Here is a 16,406-nt window from a genome sequence, read left to right on the forward strand (position 1 = left end):
GCACAATGAATACTATTAAAAACTCCCCTGCAAAGGAGCAAAACCCTAAGCCAACCTCAGAGATATCTGAGGAAGACATCAAGAAAATGGGGGACACAGAATTCAGAAAACTCATTTTAAATATTCTGATCAAACATAAGCAGCACATGAAAGAGTTCAAAGAATTTAAGGAAGCAATAAAGCAAATCAAGGTTGATATATCAGAATCTAAGAACACAGTAGAGCAAATGAAAAATACAGTGGAGAGTCTCCAAAATAGAATGAAGCAAGCAGAAGAAAGAATCTCAGAACTGGAAGATATTTCCTGTCACCAGAGGGAAAGAAAAAAAAGCTGGAAGCAGAGCTGGATCAGGCCAAAAAAAGGATTCAAGAATTGAAAGACACTATTAAGAGCCAAAATATAAGAGTTATGGGAGTCCTAAAAGGTGCAGAAAGAGAAGCTGAGTTTGCAAATGTAGTTAATGAATTAATCAAGGAAAATTTCCCTAATCTGGAGAAAGAATTGGGAAACAAGATCCAGGAGGGGGCACAGAACTCCCAACAGGCTTCATTAAAAGTGATCTTCACCACGACATATGATCATCAATCTCTCTACAATTAAACACAAGGAAAATATCCTTAAATGTGCACATGAAAAAAAAACAGTTGACATATAAAGGAATACCAATTCAACTCACAGGAGATCTCTCACAGGAAACTCTACAGGCAAGAAGAGAATGGAGCAACACATTCCAGATTCTAAAAGAAAAAAAAAAAAAGTTGGCCTAGAATAACACATCCAGTAAAGCTTTCCTTTGTCTTTGAAAATGAAATAAAATTCTTCCACAGTAAAGAAAAGTTAAAAGAATTTGCCTCTTCCAAACCTGTCCTACAAATGATACTTCAAGATGTTCTCTTGACAGAGAAGAGGAATAGCACCCACCAAAACCAAAGGCAAATGGGAAGAACACCCCAGTAAAATGACAACAGAAGACTAATTCAATGAACAACCCATTCCTAAAATGACAGGACCAAAGTACTATCCATACATATTTAACTCTGAATGTAAATGGCTTAAGCTCAATCAAAAGTCATAGATTAGTAGACTGGACTAAAAACAAAACTCATCTATTTGTTGTCTAGGAGAGACACACTTCACCAACAATAATCAGCAGAAAGTATATCACATGGGTTTTGTTGTTTTCTGTTGGTTTCATCTCTTCAAAACACTTTCTTCTGATTAAATTATTCAATGACTCATAGATCATACAGTAGCACCATTTTCTTCAAGTAAGGTCTTGATTTTCATTTCTTCAGCTACATGTTAGTCATTTGGTAGCATGTTATTTAACTTCTTGGTATTGTTAATTTCTTTTTTCTTCCGTTGTTGATTTTGCTTTGTGGCTTTTCATTAAAGGGGATGTATAGTAGCCGTGTCATGGAGACTGGTTATATCTAGTAACATGTCATTTAACTTCATGGCATTGTAAATTTCTATTTTTCTTTCTATTGTTGATTTTGTATTCTGACTTTTCATTTAAGGGGATGCACAGTAGATGTGAAATGGAGACTAACATCCAGATGTGAGGATACAATACAGTATGAAATTCTATTTCCAGACTAAGATGGACTTACAATGAAACTGTTCACTATATCTTGACAAAAGGAATCTGGACTCTCTTTCATTGTCCATGCTCGCAATGAAGAACATATGACTGTGTATGAAGAACTATATTTTAGTAATGATATAGAGTAACTAGGCGGGGGGGGATTGGAGAGGGGATAGGGAAATGCCAGGAGCCTATGGAACTGTATCATAAAATGATAATAACAATAATAAAATGTAAAAAAATGAAAATGAATGGGTGTAGCCATTTTTATATTTGATGATATATAGATGATATAGACTTTGACATGAAAAACATTGAAAGAGAACAGGAAGAACACCACATAATGATCAAATGATCTATCCAGGTAGAAATCATCATAATTAATGTATATGCACCAAATACCAGGGCACCTAGCTATGTGAAACAAATATTAATGCCTTTAAAGGAAGAAATAGACTCCAATACACAATTGTGGGGGATCTTAATGCCCCATTAATATCAATGGACAAATCTATGAGATTGAAACTTAGCAATGAAACAACAGAACTCACCCAGACACTGCAGCAAATGAACTTAGTTGATATCTACTGAACCTTTCATCCTACAGGCAGAGAATATACATTTTCTTTATCAGTTTATAGAACCTTCTCCAGAACTGACCATGTTATGGGCCACAAAACAAGCCTCAGCAAAATTGAAAAAAATCAAAATTTTGTCATGAATCTTCTTAGATCATCATGGAATGAAACTAGAGACCAAAAGTCAAAGTAGCCATGAAGACATGCAAATACATAGAGACTTAAGATGCTACTAAAAGCACAATATATTAGAGAGGAAATCAAGGAGAAATTTTTAAAAATTGCTTGAAACAAATGAAGGCTTTAACACAACATAGTGTTAAGAGGAAAGTTCATCTAAATGCCTGTATTAAGATATTTGAAAAGAACCAAGTAAATTAGCTAACCTTACTTAAAGAACTTAAGTAACTTAAGAAGCTAGAAAAGCTAACTTAAAGAAGCTAGAAAAACAAAAACAAAGCATTCCAAGATCAGCAGGAAAAAAGAAATAAAATAAGGCAGAAAACAAACCAAACAGAGACCAAAAGAATGTATAAGATCACTAAATCAAAGAACTGGTTCTTTCAGAAACTCAACAAAATGGATTCCCCACTAGCCTAATTAACCAAAAATAATGGAGGGAGAAGATATGCATCAATAACATCACAGATAATAAAGGAAATATAAAAACAGATACCTTGAATATATAGGCTTATTAAAAACTATTACAAGCAATTATATGCCAACAAATAACAAGATCTAGAAGAAACAGATAGGTTTTTGGATACACACTTCTACCAAAACTGAATCATGAGGCAATTAATGATCTAAGTAGACCTATAACATGGACTGAAATTGGTAATTAAAGGTCTCCCAACAAAGAAAAGCCCTAGGCCAGATGGCTTCACTACTGAACCAAGTGTTTCAAGAACTTACCCCAATCCTGCACAAGCAATTCCAAACAATAGAAAGAGATACAATCCTTCCAAATCCTTTCTATGAAGCCAATATCACCTTAATATCAAAGACAGATAGAGACACAACAGAAAAAGAGAACTAGAGACAAATATCCTTGATGAACACAGACGCAAAGATCCCCAGCAAAAGACTAACCAACAGGATCAAACATTGCATCAGACAGATTATTCACACAAACCAGATGGGATTCATCTCTGGCATGCAGAGTTGGTTCAACATTTGCAAATCAATAAATGTGATACATCACATCAACAAATTAAATAAAAACCATATGATTATCTCAATAGATGCAGAGTACACATTTGATGAAATCAAACAGCACTTCATGCTAAAAACCGTGCCCAGCATAGGCATAGAAGGAACAAGCAAAACAACATGCAAAATCAACGTGGTTTCAATAAAAAATCCCAACAACAAGAGAAGAAGATGCAAAAGTTCATCTGGAAACATCTACAAGAAAGCATGAATACCCAAAGTGATCCTGAAGAATAAAAATCAAGCTGGAGGAATCACAATTCCAGACTTCAAAGCATACTATAGGGCTTTAGTCATTAAAACAGTCTGGTACTGTACTGGTACAGAAGCAGAAGATCAATGGAATAGAATAGAAATACCAGAAGGGAGCCCACATATATATATATACTCCTTTGTAAGAAAATTGAAAACTATCCAGGGGAAAAGCCTGGTTTCTTCAACAAATGCTTTTGTGGAAATTGCATAGCAGCCTGAAGAGGTTAAGAAGCAAGAGCCCCACCTGTCATCTTACACAAAAACCATTCTAAATGCATCAGGAACCTAAATCTGCACCTGGGAACCATCAAATATTAGAGGAATCAGGAAAGACTTGTTGGAAAAGACACCAAAAGCACAGGTAATCAAAGCCAAACTGAACACATGGGACTACATCAAACTATAAGACTTTTGTATAGAAAAGGAAATGTTCTTCATCAAAGTGAAAAAGCAATGAACAGAATGGGAGAAAATCTTTGCACACTACATAACTGACAGGAGACTAATATCCAGAATTTACAAACAGCTTCAGAAACGTAACAACTACAAAACAAACAATGCTGTGAAGAAATGAACAAAGGAAATGAACAGTTTTCAAAGGCACAAATTCAAATAGCTAATAGACATATGAAAAGATGTTCAAGCTCCTTAGTCATCAGGGAGATACAAATGAAAACTATATTGAGATTCCACCTAACTCCAATGAGATTGACATACATTCAGAACTCTAGTAACAACATCTGCTGGTGTGGGTGTGGGGATAAAGGCAGCCTCCTTCACCACTGGCGGTAGTATAGGCTAGTACAACCACTATGGAAGTCAGTATGGTAACTGCTTAGAGAAGTGCAAATAAACCTACAATATGACCCAGCTATCCCACTGCTGGGAATACATCCAAAGGAACTGAAATCTGCAAGTGACAAAGGGATCTGCAGTCCTATATTTACAACAGCACAAGCTACAATAGGAAAAACACAGGAACAATTAAGATGCCTGTCCAAAGAGGAGTGGATAACAAAACTGTGGTACATCTACTCTGTGGAGTATCACTCAGCTATCAAAAAAAGGAAGTTCTACCGTTTGCAACCGAATGGCTGATATAAGGCGATCTTCATACAAATTGTAAGATTAATAGTCCTTTCAATACTGTTTTTCTGAAACCCATGGTTTTGCATATTCTTGTTTTTATTTTCCTTTCTTTAAAATAGTTTCTTCTCTCTTACTAAATTCTTCACTGACTCATAGATCACACAGTAGTATCATTTTTTCCAAGAAGGTTTTTTTGTTTTTCATTTCTTCATCTACACATTGGTTATTTAAGTCCATGTTACTGTAAAATTTTTTATTACTGTTGTTGATTTTGTTTCATTGCTTCTCATTTAAAGGAATGCATAGTAACTGTGTAATAGAGACTATCATATCCAGGCGTGAAAATACAATGCAGTATGCATCTCTACTTCCAAATCAAAGACAATAAAACCATTGGATATATTGACAAAAGGATGTTGAATTCTCTGCCAGTGTCTTGCCTGCAGAGCAGTCGCCTGCTATAGCACTGACATCCCATATGGGTGCCAGTTCCGGTCCCCATGCTGCTCCCTTTCTGACCCAGCTCCTTACTGATGTGACTGGGAAAGCAGCAAAAAGTGACCCATGTAGTTGGAGCCTTGCTCCCATGTGGGAGTCCCAAAAGAAACTCCAGAATCCTGGCTTCAGTCTGGCCCAGCTCCAACCATTGTGGCCATTTGAGGAATGAATATGCAGGTGGAAGATCTCTCTTTCTCTCTACCCCTTTCAAATAAATAAAATAAATTTTAAAAAATAAATATTCCCATTGTCTTATTTCAAAATCCTACTGTTCTGTACTTTTTCTCTGTCAATTTGCTTCCACTGATTCCATTTCCATTAATCTTCCCACCAACTTGTCCCCATTAACAATAACCATCTGCTCTCATTCTCATTAGTTCTCATACATTCGTCAACACCACAATGCATTTCCAAGCCTATCTTCCTGCCTTAGCTGGATTTTCTTCTTCGTAATGGGAAAAAGTCACTTTGTATCTGAGTACAATCTGGGGGTTATATTCAGTTTTAACTTGTGATCTAACTGATTGTGTCTGGCTATTCAGTGGTTTTTCATATGTCGTTTCCATCTAAGTTGCTTTTAAATTAATCATTTCTAAGATTCTAACACATCATTATTTCTCATGTCAAGCTAAGTGCTTTTCTCCCACATCTTAATATTTGTCAAAGATATTATGCAGGGGTTTTTTTTGCAATTGTTCCTAAACCCGGCACAGAAAATAATGGACATATTCTCACTCCACAAAAACAGCTCAGGCTTTTCTATGAGACACCTGTGATTGAAAAGCTTTATCAGTGCCGGAGACAAGTAGCTATGGTACAATAGCCGTGTGCTTTGATGGTCTCAGACACACCCACCCTCATGTCTTCACTGTGGTGCCTTTCACGTGCCTTGTCATGCAAGTGCCAATTTTCATTGGTTAATGAGAACCTAAGGGAGATAGGAGGAAACAATTTAGCTCAATTGGCTATGCTTTTTACAAATAAGAACATGCAGCTTGTTTTTCTTTTTTCTGGATTTCAGACAAAGTAACACTTAGTGGTAACATTGGATAAATCCTACACACAAAGTTATTTAAATTTTTTTTTATTCAACAAACTTACTAGTTGATTTCGAAATACATCATTTACTTCATTGGGGACAAGAGAAATTATTCCAAAACATTCTTAACAGTCCTAAACTGATTTTTATCAGAGCAAAAGGTGAAAAAGGTTAAAGAAAAAACCTACTCAAAAAGATCTTTGTATAATTGAAACTATGCCGCTGGGTTTCTTGGATGCTAAAGAAATTCTTACACACATATATGTATATAATTAACTTAAAATACTCCAGTGTCAAATAACAATTTGATTTTACGCAACATATTATGGTTGTAAGTGGGCTATTTTTAGCTATTTTCAACCAGGGAGCTAGACATCACATTTTTCAATGCTGGCCTACAAATGTGGCTTTGTAGTACAGGAGGAACAAGTGTGCCTTCCCGCCTGCACAGAACGAATGTCAGCTCCCCTGAGCGCCACAGCAACCAGACAGTTCCCTCTCCTTTGATCATCACAGGAAGCCCCTCATGTACTTCTAATCCCTGATACTTCCTAAATCAGGCTCTCTCACATGTATCACATCGCACTTACAGAAGACAAGAAGGACCATAAATGCACAAGCATGATAGTGTGATGGTGTGTGTTTCTGACAATCGTACCTTTGCTTCTCACGACATCTATTCATTCGTCGTGCACCAATGGGCAGATATTTAACATCCCTGAGCCTTAATGTTCTCTTCTACAAAACGGAATTGATAACAATTCCTTCACAGGGTACTGTGCAGATGAGAAGACTGCAAGCACCTAGCATACAGAGGCACTTAATGAGAAGATGCTTCCCCCTTCCTCTATTCTAGCGTAGCATTCACAGGCCAAGCCTGCACGACAGCTGGTTGGAATGCTGGTCTCTTGGTAGGCTGCGCAGTTCTGAAGGCAAAATCTTCTTCACATGGATACATCCTGTATAACTCAAGGGAACAAATTGTGCATTCTAGAGGCAGAGGAGCTGTGTGCTATATGAACCTGGGGACTGAACCGAGCTTCATTCCAAGGTTGTGAAATAGCGATCTGGGGATTTAGGACGCTTTGGGTAACATATTTCTTTTCATGATCTGTGGCTTAGGCCACACTGGCTGAGAGAGTACACTGTGTTTTAAACCAGGCTGCACAAAATGCAACTAATTTCCTCCCTTCTTTGGCATCTCATCGGAATACAGTATCATTTTTCCATATCTCACTGTAGAAACCGCTTCAGGAGCACCAACCTTATCTGGAAAGAGATGAAACTAAATGCACAACACTACACTAGAAAAACAAGATGCTTTGCTGAAAACAGCAGTCAAGGAGACGTGGGTCATCCCTGACCATATAGGAAACCTTGAGGAAGCAACTCGTGCTTATTAAGCCTCAATTAAAACAGAAAATGTGACTTTGGTTGAGGGTTTTTGGGCAGATCAGGAAAAGGATGCCCTGGACCAGACTTTGACCAGGTGAGGCAGCATGCAGACACAAAGTACACAAAGCCACTCCATTTTAGCTGTGCTGACCTCCCCTCTGTCACCATCCAGGCTCCCACTCTGTTTTAGTAACTGACTCTGATTTTCACATTTTAGTACAACTCAGCAGGAAAGCAGTGTGTGTGTGTGTGTATGTGTGCGCACACACGCGTGCGCGTGAACACACATAGGAACTCACACATTCATGAAATTCACATACTTCTCTGTATTTTCTTCTGTATGTCAAGGGGCTACAAAGGCAGAATACTGCCATGAATCTGTAGCATTTGTAGACCAGAGCAAATGGCTTTTGGTACCTGCAGCCAACAGGAACTGTATTCATTCTCTTCCTATCTGATTCCAGACCAGCACTGCATAGCCAATTGTTTGGGGCTTTTTCTCATGTGCCAGACACCATTTCTTAAGCACAATATTTCAAGGACATAGCCCAGTCAAAATAATCAGTCATGCTCTAGATGAATGGGAACAGGTTAAGGAAGAGTCCTCGGCCGCTATCCTTTCTGCTCCAGATCAATCATTGTTTCTAGGTCATTTGGCCAACATCAACCTAGGTTTCTTAAAAACTGGAAGCAAGAGGGGGCACATTTGCTAGCTACTGACTGCATATGGAAGATCGAACTTTCCCAAACTTCTGGAAGAAATCATCTTGCGCCCGAGCCAGGGCATCTTCATCAATGTACACGGCTGGCCTCCTGGCCATGAGGAAGTACTGCACCTTCCTGGAGTTCCAGCCCATCACGTACTGCAGCCAGCCACAGACGGCGGCAGTGGAGCGGCCCACCCCAGCGTTGCAGTGCACATACACGGTGTGTCCGTTCTCCAGCAGGGCATGAAGGAGACACACAGCCTGGGGCAGCATCTGCACTCGGCCTAGGATGGAGAAAGAACAGGATCAACAGGTGCATGAGGAGACCACCCCTGGAACTGCCGGCTCATCCGCCAGCACACAGACCAACCCCAGGGCCAGGCACGGGGTGAGCCCAGGACATGAGCATTTGCTCCATTACTCTGTCATGAAGGGGAAAAGTTAAGGTGGTTTGAGAGGCAACGCTGTGTTCCAAATCTTCCCCGGGCATCATTGCTCCCTTGAGTGACTCTCTGATGCTCATCTCCCTGCACAGAAATGCCAACTGGCACTGGATGCTTACAGAAATCACCAGGGGCTGCAGAGAATATAGAAAGATTGTCAGATCTTGTCATCTGAATTTCATTTAAACTGAATTAAAAACCTTCAAAAAACAGTAAAACCAAGAATTAGAACACACTGGCTAAGAAAAATTTGAAATGAATTTTAATATGATCCAGTGGGATGGCTAACTTCTTAGCTAACATTGGAGCTAACTGATAACTCATTTTTTCCAGCTACAATACAATGACTGAATCTCTACGTTAGTTGATAATTGTGATTATAATAATTATGATTATGGTAATCACTGCTTTATGACTCTCATTTTGATTGCTAGATTATTCAAATGCTTTCCCATTCATAGAAAGTGTGCCATGCCCTGCTGAGTCCGATTGCCTCTGCCCTTCTCTTCTTGTGGGCAAGAATAGGGCACCCAACCCCAGTCATCTCTCTGTACATCTGAATGCCTGGCATTTCTTTTGCTGCCCTCAATCTTAGTACAGAGATACTGAGGAATTGGCTGTTTGAGTGTCTGTTGCAATATTTTTTTTTCAAGGAAAGGGGTGATAATCAGGGTAAATGCTGCAAGAGAAAGAAGGAAACTCTGCAGAGTCCTGGATTGTAACCACATGCTTTCGACATGGCATTTCCTGGCTCTGTTCTCAGTCACACAAGGACAGCTGGCCTCAGAATGTCCCTCCAAGGACCCCACAGAAGGGCCTTATGTGCCTTATTCTTGCCATTCTAGTTGGATTCTGAAATGACAGGACACGCCTCTCCACTGTGTGAAGTCATCTGTGAATTTTCACTGAGATCCACCATTCTTACATGAGAGCCATTCAGGTCAGTTTGGGTCTCCCTCTGGATACCCTCTCTTCAAACGCAGTGTTCCTTCAGAGCGAACTCACACTGAGGTCAGGTATCATCTCCTTAGAAGGACAGTTTCCTTTATAGTGCCTTTTAGGCATGGCATCTGCTTGTCTACCCCGTGCTCTGAGAGAAGCAAGTACACCCCTAGGAACTTGGCTAATACTCTAGTCTTGCTGTCAGGGCTAGAGTTAAAGCTACAGGTAGGGCATGCTTGGTGACTCCTCAGCACCCACCACACTCTTATACCCAGTGTCTCAATCATGCTTTCTGCCTGGTCCCTCAGAACATCTGAATCCCAGCCACAGCAACTCCTTTTCAGTTTAACCCCACACAGACCAAACAGCCATGAATTGAATTCCTTTAAATCTCCAGACCTGGTTACTGGGCTCTCTGAGGTTAGGGTGAAGCAGGCCTTCCACGCCAATACCCTCATGCTGGCATAGAGGTCATAAAACAACACCAAAGAGGCAACAAGGTGTGAGCATGAGACCTGCCAGTGATGTGTTTCGTGGCCAGTGTTAGGAAAAGCACTGGGTAGTGGGTCCACCATTTGAGTTGGGGAACAGAAGATGCAAAAGCTCCAAGGAATATTTGATTGTCACTTCTGAGAAAGATGAAGCTTCCTGGACCACAGCATGTTTAGTCTGAGTAGGGACTGTAGGAGGCTTGTTCAAAGAACACTGTGTGGGAAGAGAACTCTACTGATAATGCTGAGTAGAGCGGGTTCTTGCTTCTTCCTCCACATCAAGGATCACCTGACACATTCCATTCTATGGATGCCTCTACCAACATCCTTGGCAGGAAATAAATAAGAATATTTTTAATGTGGCTTTTGCCACAAGCCAAACACATGGAAAGACTGCAGTTGACACCTATAGTAGGAACTGCTGGATTTAGCATCCCAGCCCCAAGTGCTCAGCCCTCCAGCCACAGTATAGCCAGACTGCCAAAGACAGCTAGCACGAAACTGCTCATGACCCATTCAGACTTGTTCTCCAGACAGAGGTTTCCCAAGGACATAGCAGATGATACAGTCCCTTCTCTCATTTTTTATCCATAATAGACTCTCCAAGACTCAGGTACACAGCTTAGAAGTTGAAAGTGGCTAGGCATTAGTTTTGAGATTCTTTGATCACTGACCTCCCATCCTCCTGCCAGCTATGTGTTAGTGGCCACAGAGAAAGTACCCAAGGCTCTCGCTTCACACAAGTCTGACACATGAGTCCACAGCCCTCTGTGAGCAGATGTCCCCAGGCCGCATGAGGTAAAGGGGCACCAGAGAGGCAGTCTGTCCAAGTGCCCACCCATCTGAGTCGGTGCCGTTGGCTACTCTGAACTCTAATGACTGCAAATCTCCCTCTCCAATGACAGATAATGTTACTGAGCCCCCTTCTACCTGCCAGCCAGTCTCCAGGCCTTTTTCACAAAATAACTAATTTACAGCCACCGAAAACCTCCAAGGTCAGCCCTCCAAAGTCAGCCCCCCTGCTGTCCTCAGTGTGTATCTGAAGCATCTGAAGAGCAGAGTTGTGCCTGCCTGTGTTAATCCCAGGTGGACACTGCACTCCCACCTGTTGGTCCCCAAAGTCTCTGTGTTTGACTCCTACATTTTAGTCCTTTCCTGACCAGCCTGGTCACTGGCACGTTCCAGTTTCCATCTTATCAGCGTGAGGTTTGTTTTGTTTTGTTTTTAAGATTTATTTATTTTTCTTGCAAAGTCGGATATACAAAGAGGAGGAAAGACAGAGAGGAAGATCTTCCATCCAATGATTCACTCCTTAATTGACTGCAACGGCCGGTGCTATGCCGATCCAAAGCTAGGAGCCAGGAACTTCCTCCAGGTCTCCCACACAGGTGCAAGATTCCAAGGCTTTGGGCCACCCTCAGCTGCTTTCCCAGGCCACAAGCAGGGAGCTGGATGGCAACCAGGGCTGCCGGGATTAGAACCAGTGCTCATATGGGATCCCGGCGTGTTCAAGGTGAGGCCTGCTAGCAGCTGGGCTACCGCGCCAGGCCCATCAGCGTGAAGGCTAAGTCAGTCCCTCTGCATCCTGCTCACCCGACCGTGCTGTATCCCTCATAACATCATCATCTCCTTAGGGTGACCCCTGTACCTCTGCCCTAGAGGAACTCTACACCCCAGAGGTCTCTCTCTGCTTGAAAGCCCATATGAACAAGGTGAAGCTAAGAGGTAACCCACCACGAAATAAAAATAAGATCCCTGTAAACAAGGCTCATCTTGACATTTCCTGTGAGATAGAATCCGTATCAACTAGAATATCTGATTTGTTTGTTTCCTATAGAGAAGCTTTAAGGAGAATATAATTAGATTAAAACAGATATTACTGTCTTTATCCTTAAGGACAGTAATATCTCAAGACAAGACAGAAATCCAGATTTTTTTAATCATGAAAAATATTCAAAATTGTAACTTGCAAATTCGGAACCACAGGATGTGGTTTAGAACTTGCATTCTTTTTTTTTTTCTCTTTTAACATATTGGTTACTTAATACCATGTCAACTAACTCCATAACGTTATAAATAGTTACTGATGTTATGTTGGGACTTTTAATTGATTGGGATGATACTCTGCTGGCTCTACCTTCAGATCAGAGATGGTCTCCCCAAGAAACCGTTGAACTTATCTGGACAATAAAATGCTGGACTTTATACTTGGTAGATGCTTGCAATGAAAGAATCTCAACTGAATTTGAACTGTGGTAATGCAACAAGATGGAGGAATCCACCAGGAGAGGGGGGTTTGGGGGGGGGGGGAATCCCAGTACCTATAACACTGTGTCACATAATGCGATGTAATCAATAAAAAAATAAATAAATAATTTTTAAAAAATTATAAATTGCAAGAAAGCTGAAATATCTAAACCACGCCGGGTCAAATGAAATGCGTTACTCTCTGTGGTTCTTACTTTGGAATTTAAGACAGATCCTGAGTCTCAGTTGCTCAATAAGCATTCATAGGTGCATGAATGAATACGCAAGAGGAGCATTTGTTGTTTCTCGGCATGTTAAGCTGCCACCTGAAGCCCATATAATGGTTTGAGCCCCAGCTTCTGTGCTTCCAATCCAGCTTACTGCTAATGAAGCTAGGAACGCAGTAGATTGTGTCTCAGGTAACTTGAGCCCCTTCTACCCATGTAGGACACCTGGATGCCAATCCAGGCCGGTGAGTTCAGCCTGGATCCCAGCTGCTGCATGCATCGGAGGAGTGACCCAACAGACGGAAGACCTCGCACTCTCTCACTCCTCCCCCACCTCTGCTCCTCTCCCTGTTCCTCCGCTCCGTCACTGCCTTTCAAACAAATGAATAAATCGTTAAAAACAAAGAAAAAAACCACCACCAAAATGCCATGATGTCTGTTTGACCTGAGATACCACCAGATCCCTCTCCACTAACTCGCGATCCGTGCCTGCTCTAGGTTAATCTGAACCTTCAGACTGAGAGCACCCTGAATGCTGGAGAGAGGGAAGAGTTAAAGCATGCCGCAGGTGCATGAGAAAAACGGGCCTTGGTAAGGGCAGGGATTAAAAGGCCTTAAAATATGCTTTGTATAAAGCTTGACTCAGGAAGAAATAAGTCATTGCACCATTTTCAGCCTTTCTAATACACACACATTATATAAGTATTTATATTTATATAGATTTTATATATTTATGTGTGTGTATGTATTTGCAGGGGCAAATGTATGGCTAAATATATTCACATGGTATTTAAACATAGCTTCTTTCCCACCTTTGGCACATAACAAAGACAAGGTCAATTTAATCTGTAGCATAGCCTTAACTCGGTGATGTTCAAAGCCATTCCATGCTAACTGCCTAATTCGACTGTTCCATTTCTGCAAGATACAAATTACTCTGGCAATTTTCCTAATGCAAGCACTAGCCCTCCTACATCCCAGCTACTACTGTTTACAAGGTTCAAGTCCAGGAGTCTGGCTGGTGGCAGAGCTGAACTCAGCAGGTTGAGCGAGAGGACTAGGAAGGACTGTGACCGAAGAGGCGGAGCTGAGGACTCTACCTGGGGAGGCGAGGACAGACCGTCCATTAAGAAGAGCGGCTCACAGAGGTCAGTGTTCAGTCTGAACCCTTGCTATGCCAGGGAGATCCTTACAGACTTGTTTTGTCCTGTTCCAGGCAGCGCTGGATTTGGGTGATCTTGCTCTCTCAGGTCAAAGACACGAACCAAAAATTGGAGGGAAAAAAAATGAAAAAGAAATCTAAGTCACCTCACCAGCATGTGACAAAGTGCACAAGAGTGAGGATCGAGATAGCCCAATGACTGAAACGGGTCTGTGACGAGGAGCGGTGACGGTCAAGCCTGACACAGTCTCCCTCCTCCGATGCTCTCTGACAGTCATGCAGCAGTTCAACTCACTCCCAATGGATTTTTTTCCCTCTTGAGTTCTAAAACGATTCAGCTGAATTAATCTATAGGTTCGCTGTGGTAATCCTGTGAGCCACACACATTGATCTGATGACCCCACACTCCTCTCCTTGGTCCCACTCCCCCAATACTCACACAGCTACTCTCCTTGGTAAGGATTAACCCCGAGGTTACTCCTACGGGCAAGGCTGAACCCAAGAAACCTTTATTTAGTCTGAGAAGTTGCCTTTTCTCAGCAGAAGCTTTCGTTGACCGTCACCCATGCTGAAGTTCTGTGTCACCATGGAAGTTGCACCACTGCTGTACTAACAGCTACCACCGGGACCTAGTGACCCCAAAAGGCTACAGTGGATCTTGCAGTGGGGGTACAGTTTCTCCTTATGCTTCTACAAACCCTCAGATGTTCCTGCAAATCACCTGTTTGCAGCTGAGTCTTTAGGGGATGGAAAACATTGCACTGACGGTTAGTAGCCCAACTTGTCCCAGCCTTGTCTCCCATACTAACGGAGCCATCTTCTTACGGTCAAAGACACTGAGGTCAAATGCTCTCGTGAAGCCAGTCACAGGAATTGATCAACTTTTCTGAAACCAGAAAAACAAGCTACACATAGTACATACAACCTAGGGTCAACCAGGATTCTAGAGGGCAATTTTTCTCTCCTCCTTAAGAAAAGGAACAGAATACTTAAAGTGAAATTAAGCTTCCTTAGGTCAGGTTGCCAAGAGGAATAATACCAATAATTATCTCAGTTTTCAGGACCAAAAACTGTGCCCCATTCCCCATGACTGTTGAGTTCAGACAAAAACCCACAAAGGGGCAGTGCCTGGCTGCATGGACCACATGCGATGCTAAATGGGACCAAGGTGGCCTCTGTGTTTCGTGACCTGTGATCCCTGAGGTTCTCCGTGCTAGGAAGCACTGGCTCTTGAGAGAGAAAGCCTCACGACATATGGTGTTGCACAGCTCCAGCTGACCATGAACCTGAGGCTCTGAGATGGTGTGAGTAATGCTGCCTGCCACAGTCTGCATCTGGCTGCCGGCTGCCACGCCACGTTTCACTTTGGTCACCTGAACAGGTTGTTTAACTTTGTGCTTCAGTCCCTTTCTCAGCAAAATGAAGATAGCCACATTGTATGCTCAGAGTCTTGTTAAGAGAATTAAATGAGTTAATGCATAAAATTGCTGAGCGGGGATGCATGTATGATGTGAATTTGGGGAAAAGGGCTGTTGCTAGGTATGTTTCCTGGTTGGGGACTCAGTGTTCCTTATTTGCCCAGATTGCCAAATCACACACGCCTTTGGCCAGGGCCATTCCCATAGCTCTCTGCTACCCCCTGCTGGTCTCTGGTTGGTATTATTGGTGTAATTTAATTCTGCTTAGATATTTCATTCCTGTAATAGCCCATACTTCTGTGCCTTAGCCAATGCTGCTTTTTCCACCTCACATGTCTCCCTCCCTCCACACGTGCCTGTCAAGGCCATAACCACCTCAGCTATGAGCCACCTAGGAGCCATGTAGCCTCTCTGCGTTCCTCTTGTCTTGACGTCTTCCTCCTGCCACAGCATGTCATCCTTCTCACCCCCTGCACCCTCTGCGCTCATCCCCTCTGCCCCCCACCCCGTGCTGTACTTACTTTTGTATTTGCTTTACTGCCTCCTACAGTTTGCTCAAAACTATGCCCTCTCTGATCCCGCTTCGCTGGTGCACGCAGCCACACATCCCTGCTCAAAAGGCCAGGCTGTGGAAGGGCCTGTGCAGGAGAGCACGCACTCCCCCGCCCTTCCTGGGCAGCATTGCCCCATATCACCACCCACTCTGTCCAGTCTTCTCGTCCCCTGACAGGCCTCCCTGCTCAGCCTCCCGGCCCATCCTCCATAATGCACAGAGCACTTTGGGAAAAGCAGAAAAATGCACCTCGGCATCTCCCAGCCTTCCAACCTTCCTGCTACGTCACTCTTCTCTAGGAAAGAACTTAAAGTATTTCTTGTCAAATCCTGCAGCACACTCTTCTCTCACACTCTCTTTGGCTGCCACATTTGTCTTTCAGTTCTGGAAAACTCGGTGCTGTCTCCTGCTGAGGAGTTCTTGAGTTAGCCTGGGAAATTCTCTCCCACTTCATTCTTCCTCGGAGTTGCCTTGGTTCTCAAATCAAACATCACTCCCTGAGAAAACCTTCCCTGATGCCATTTGCTTATTCATCTTCTCATGGCAATATCTACATATGTA

At 42.2% G+C, this 16,406-nt stretch overlaps 1 protein-coding gene across 2 annotated transcripts in view; it reads right to left on the bottom strand.

Annotated features, from left to right (window-relative positions):
- Positions 1-7,992: 7,992 nt before the first annotated feature.
- Positions 7,993-16,406, bottom strand: part of EPM2A (EPM2A glucan phosphatase, laforin) — an 88,453-nt gene continuing 80,039 nt past the window's right edge. For both annotated transcript variants that reach the window (XM_040965277.1, XM_040965278.1), the window contains one exon: positions 7,993-8,646. In XM_040965277.1, coding sequence (XP_040821211.1) covers positions 8,369-8,646 — 278 coding nt within the window. In that variant the 3' untranslated portion in view covers positions 7,993-8,368. The remainder of the gene's footprint in view (positions 8,647-16,406) is intronic.

Source organism: Ochotona curzoniae, unplaced genomic scaffold (genome assembly GCF_017591425.1).
Source record: "Ochotona curzoniae isolate NIBS_2020 unplaced genomic scaffold, NIBS_Ocur_1.0 scaffold_3890, whole genome shotgun sequence".
In the NCBI taxonomy this organism is placed as follows: Eukaryota; Metazoa; Chordata; class Mammalia; order Lagomorpha; family Ochotonidae; genus Ochotona; species Ochotona curzoniae.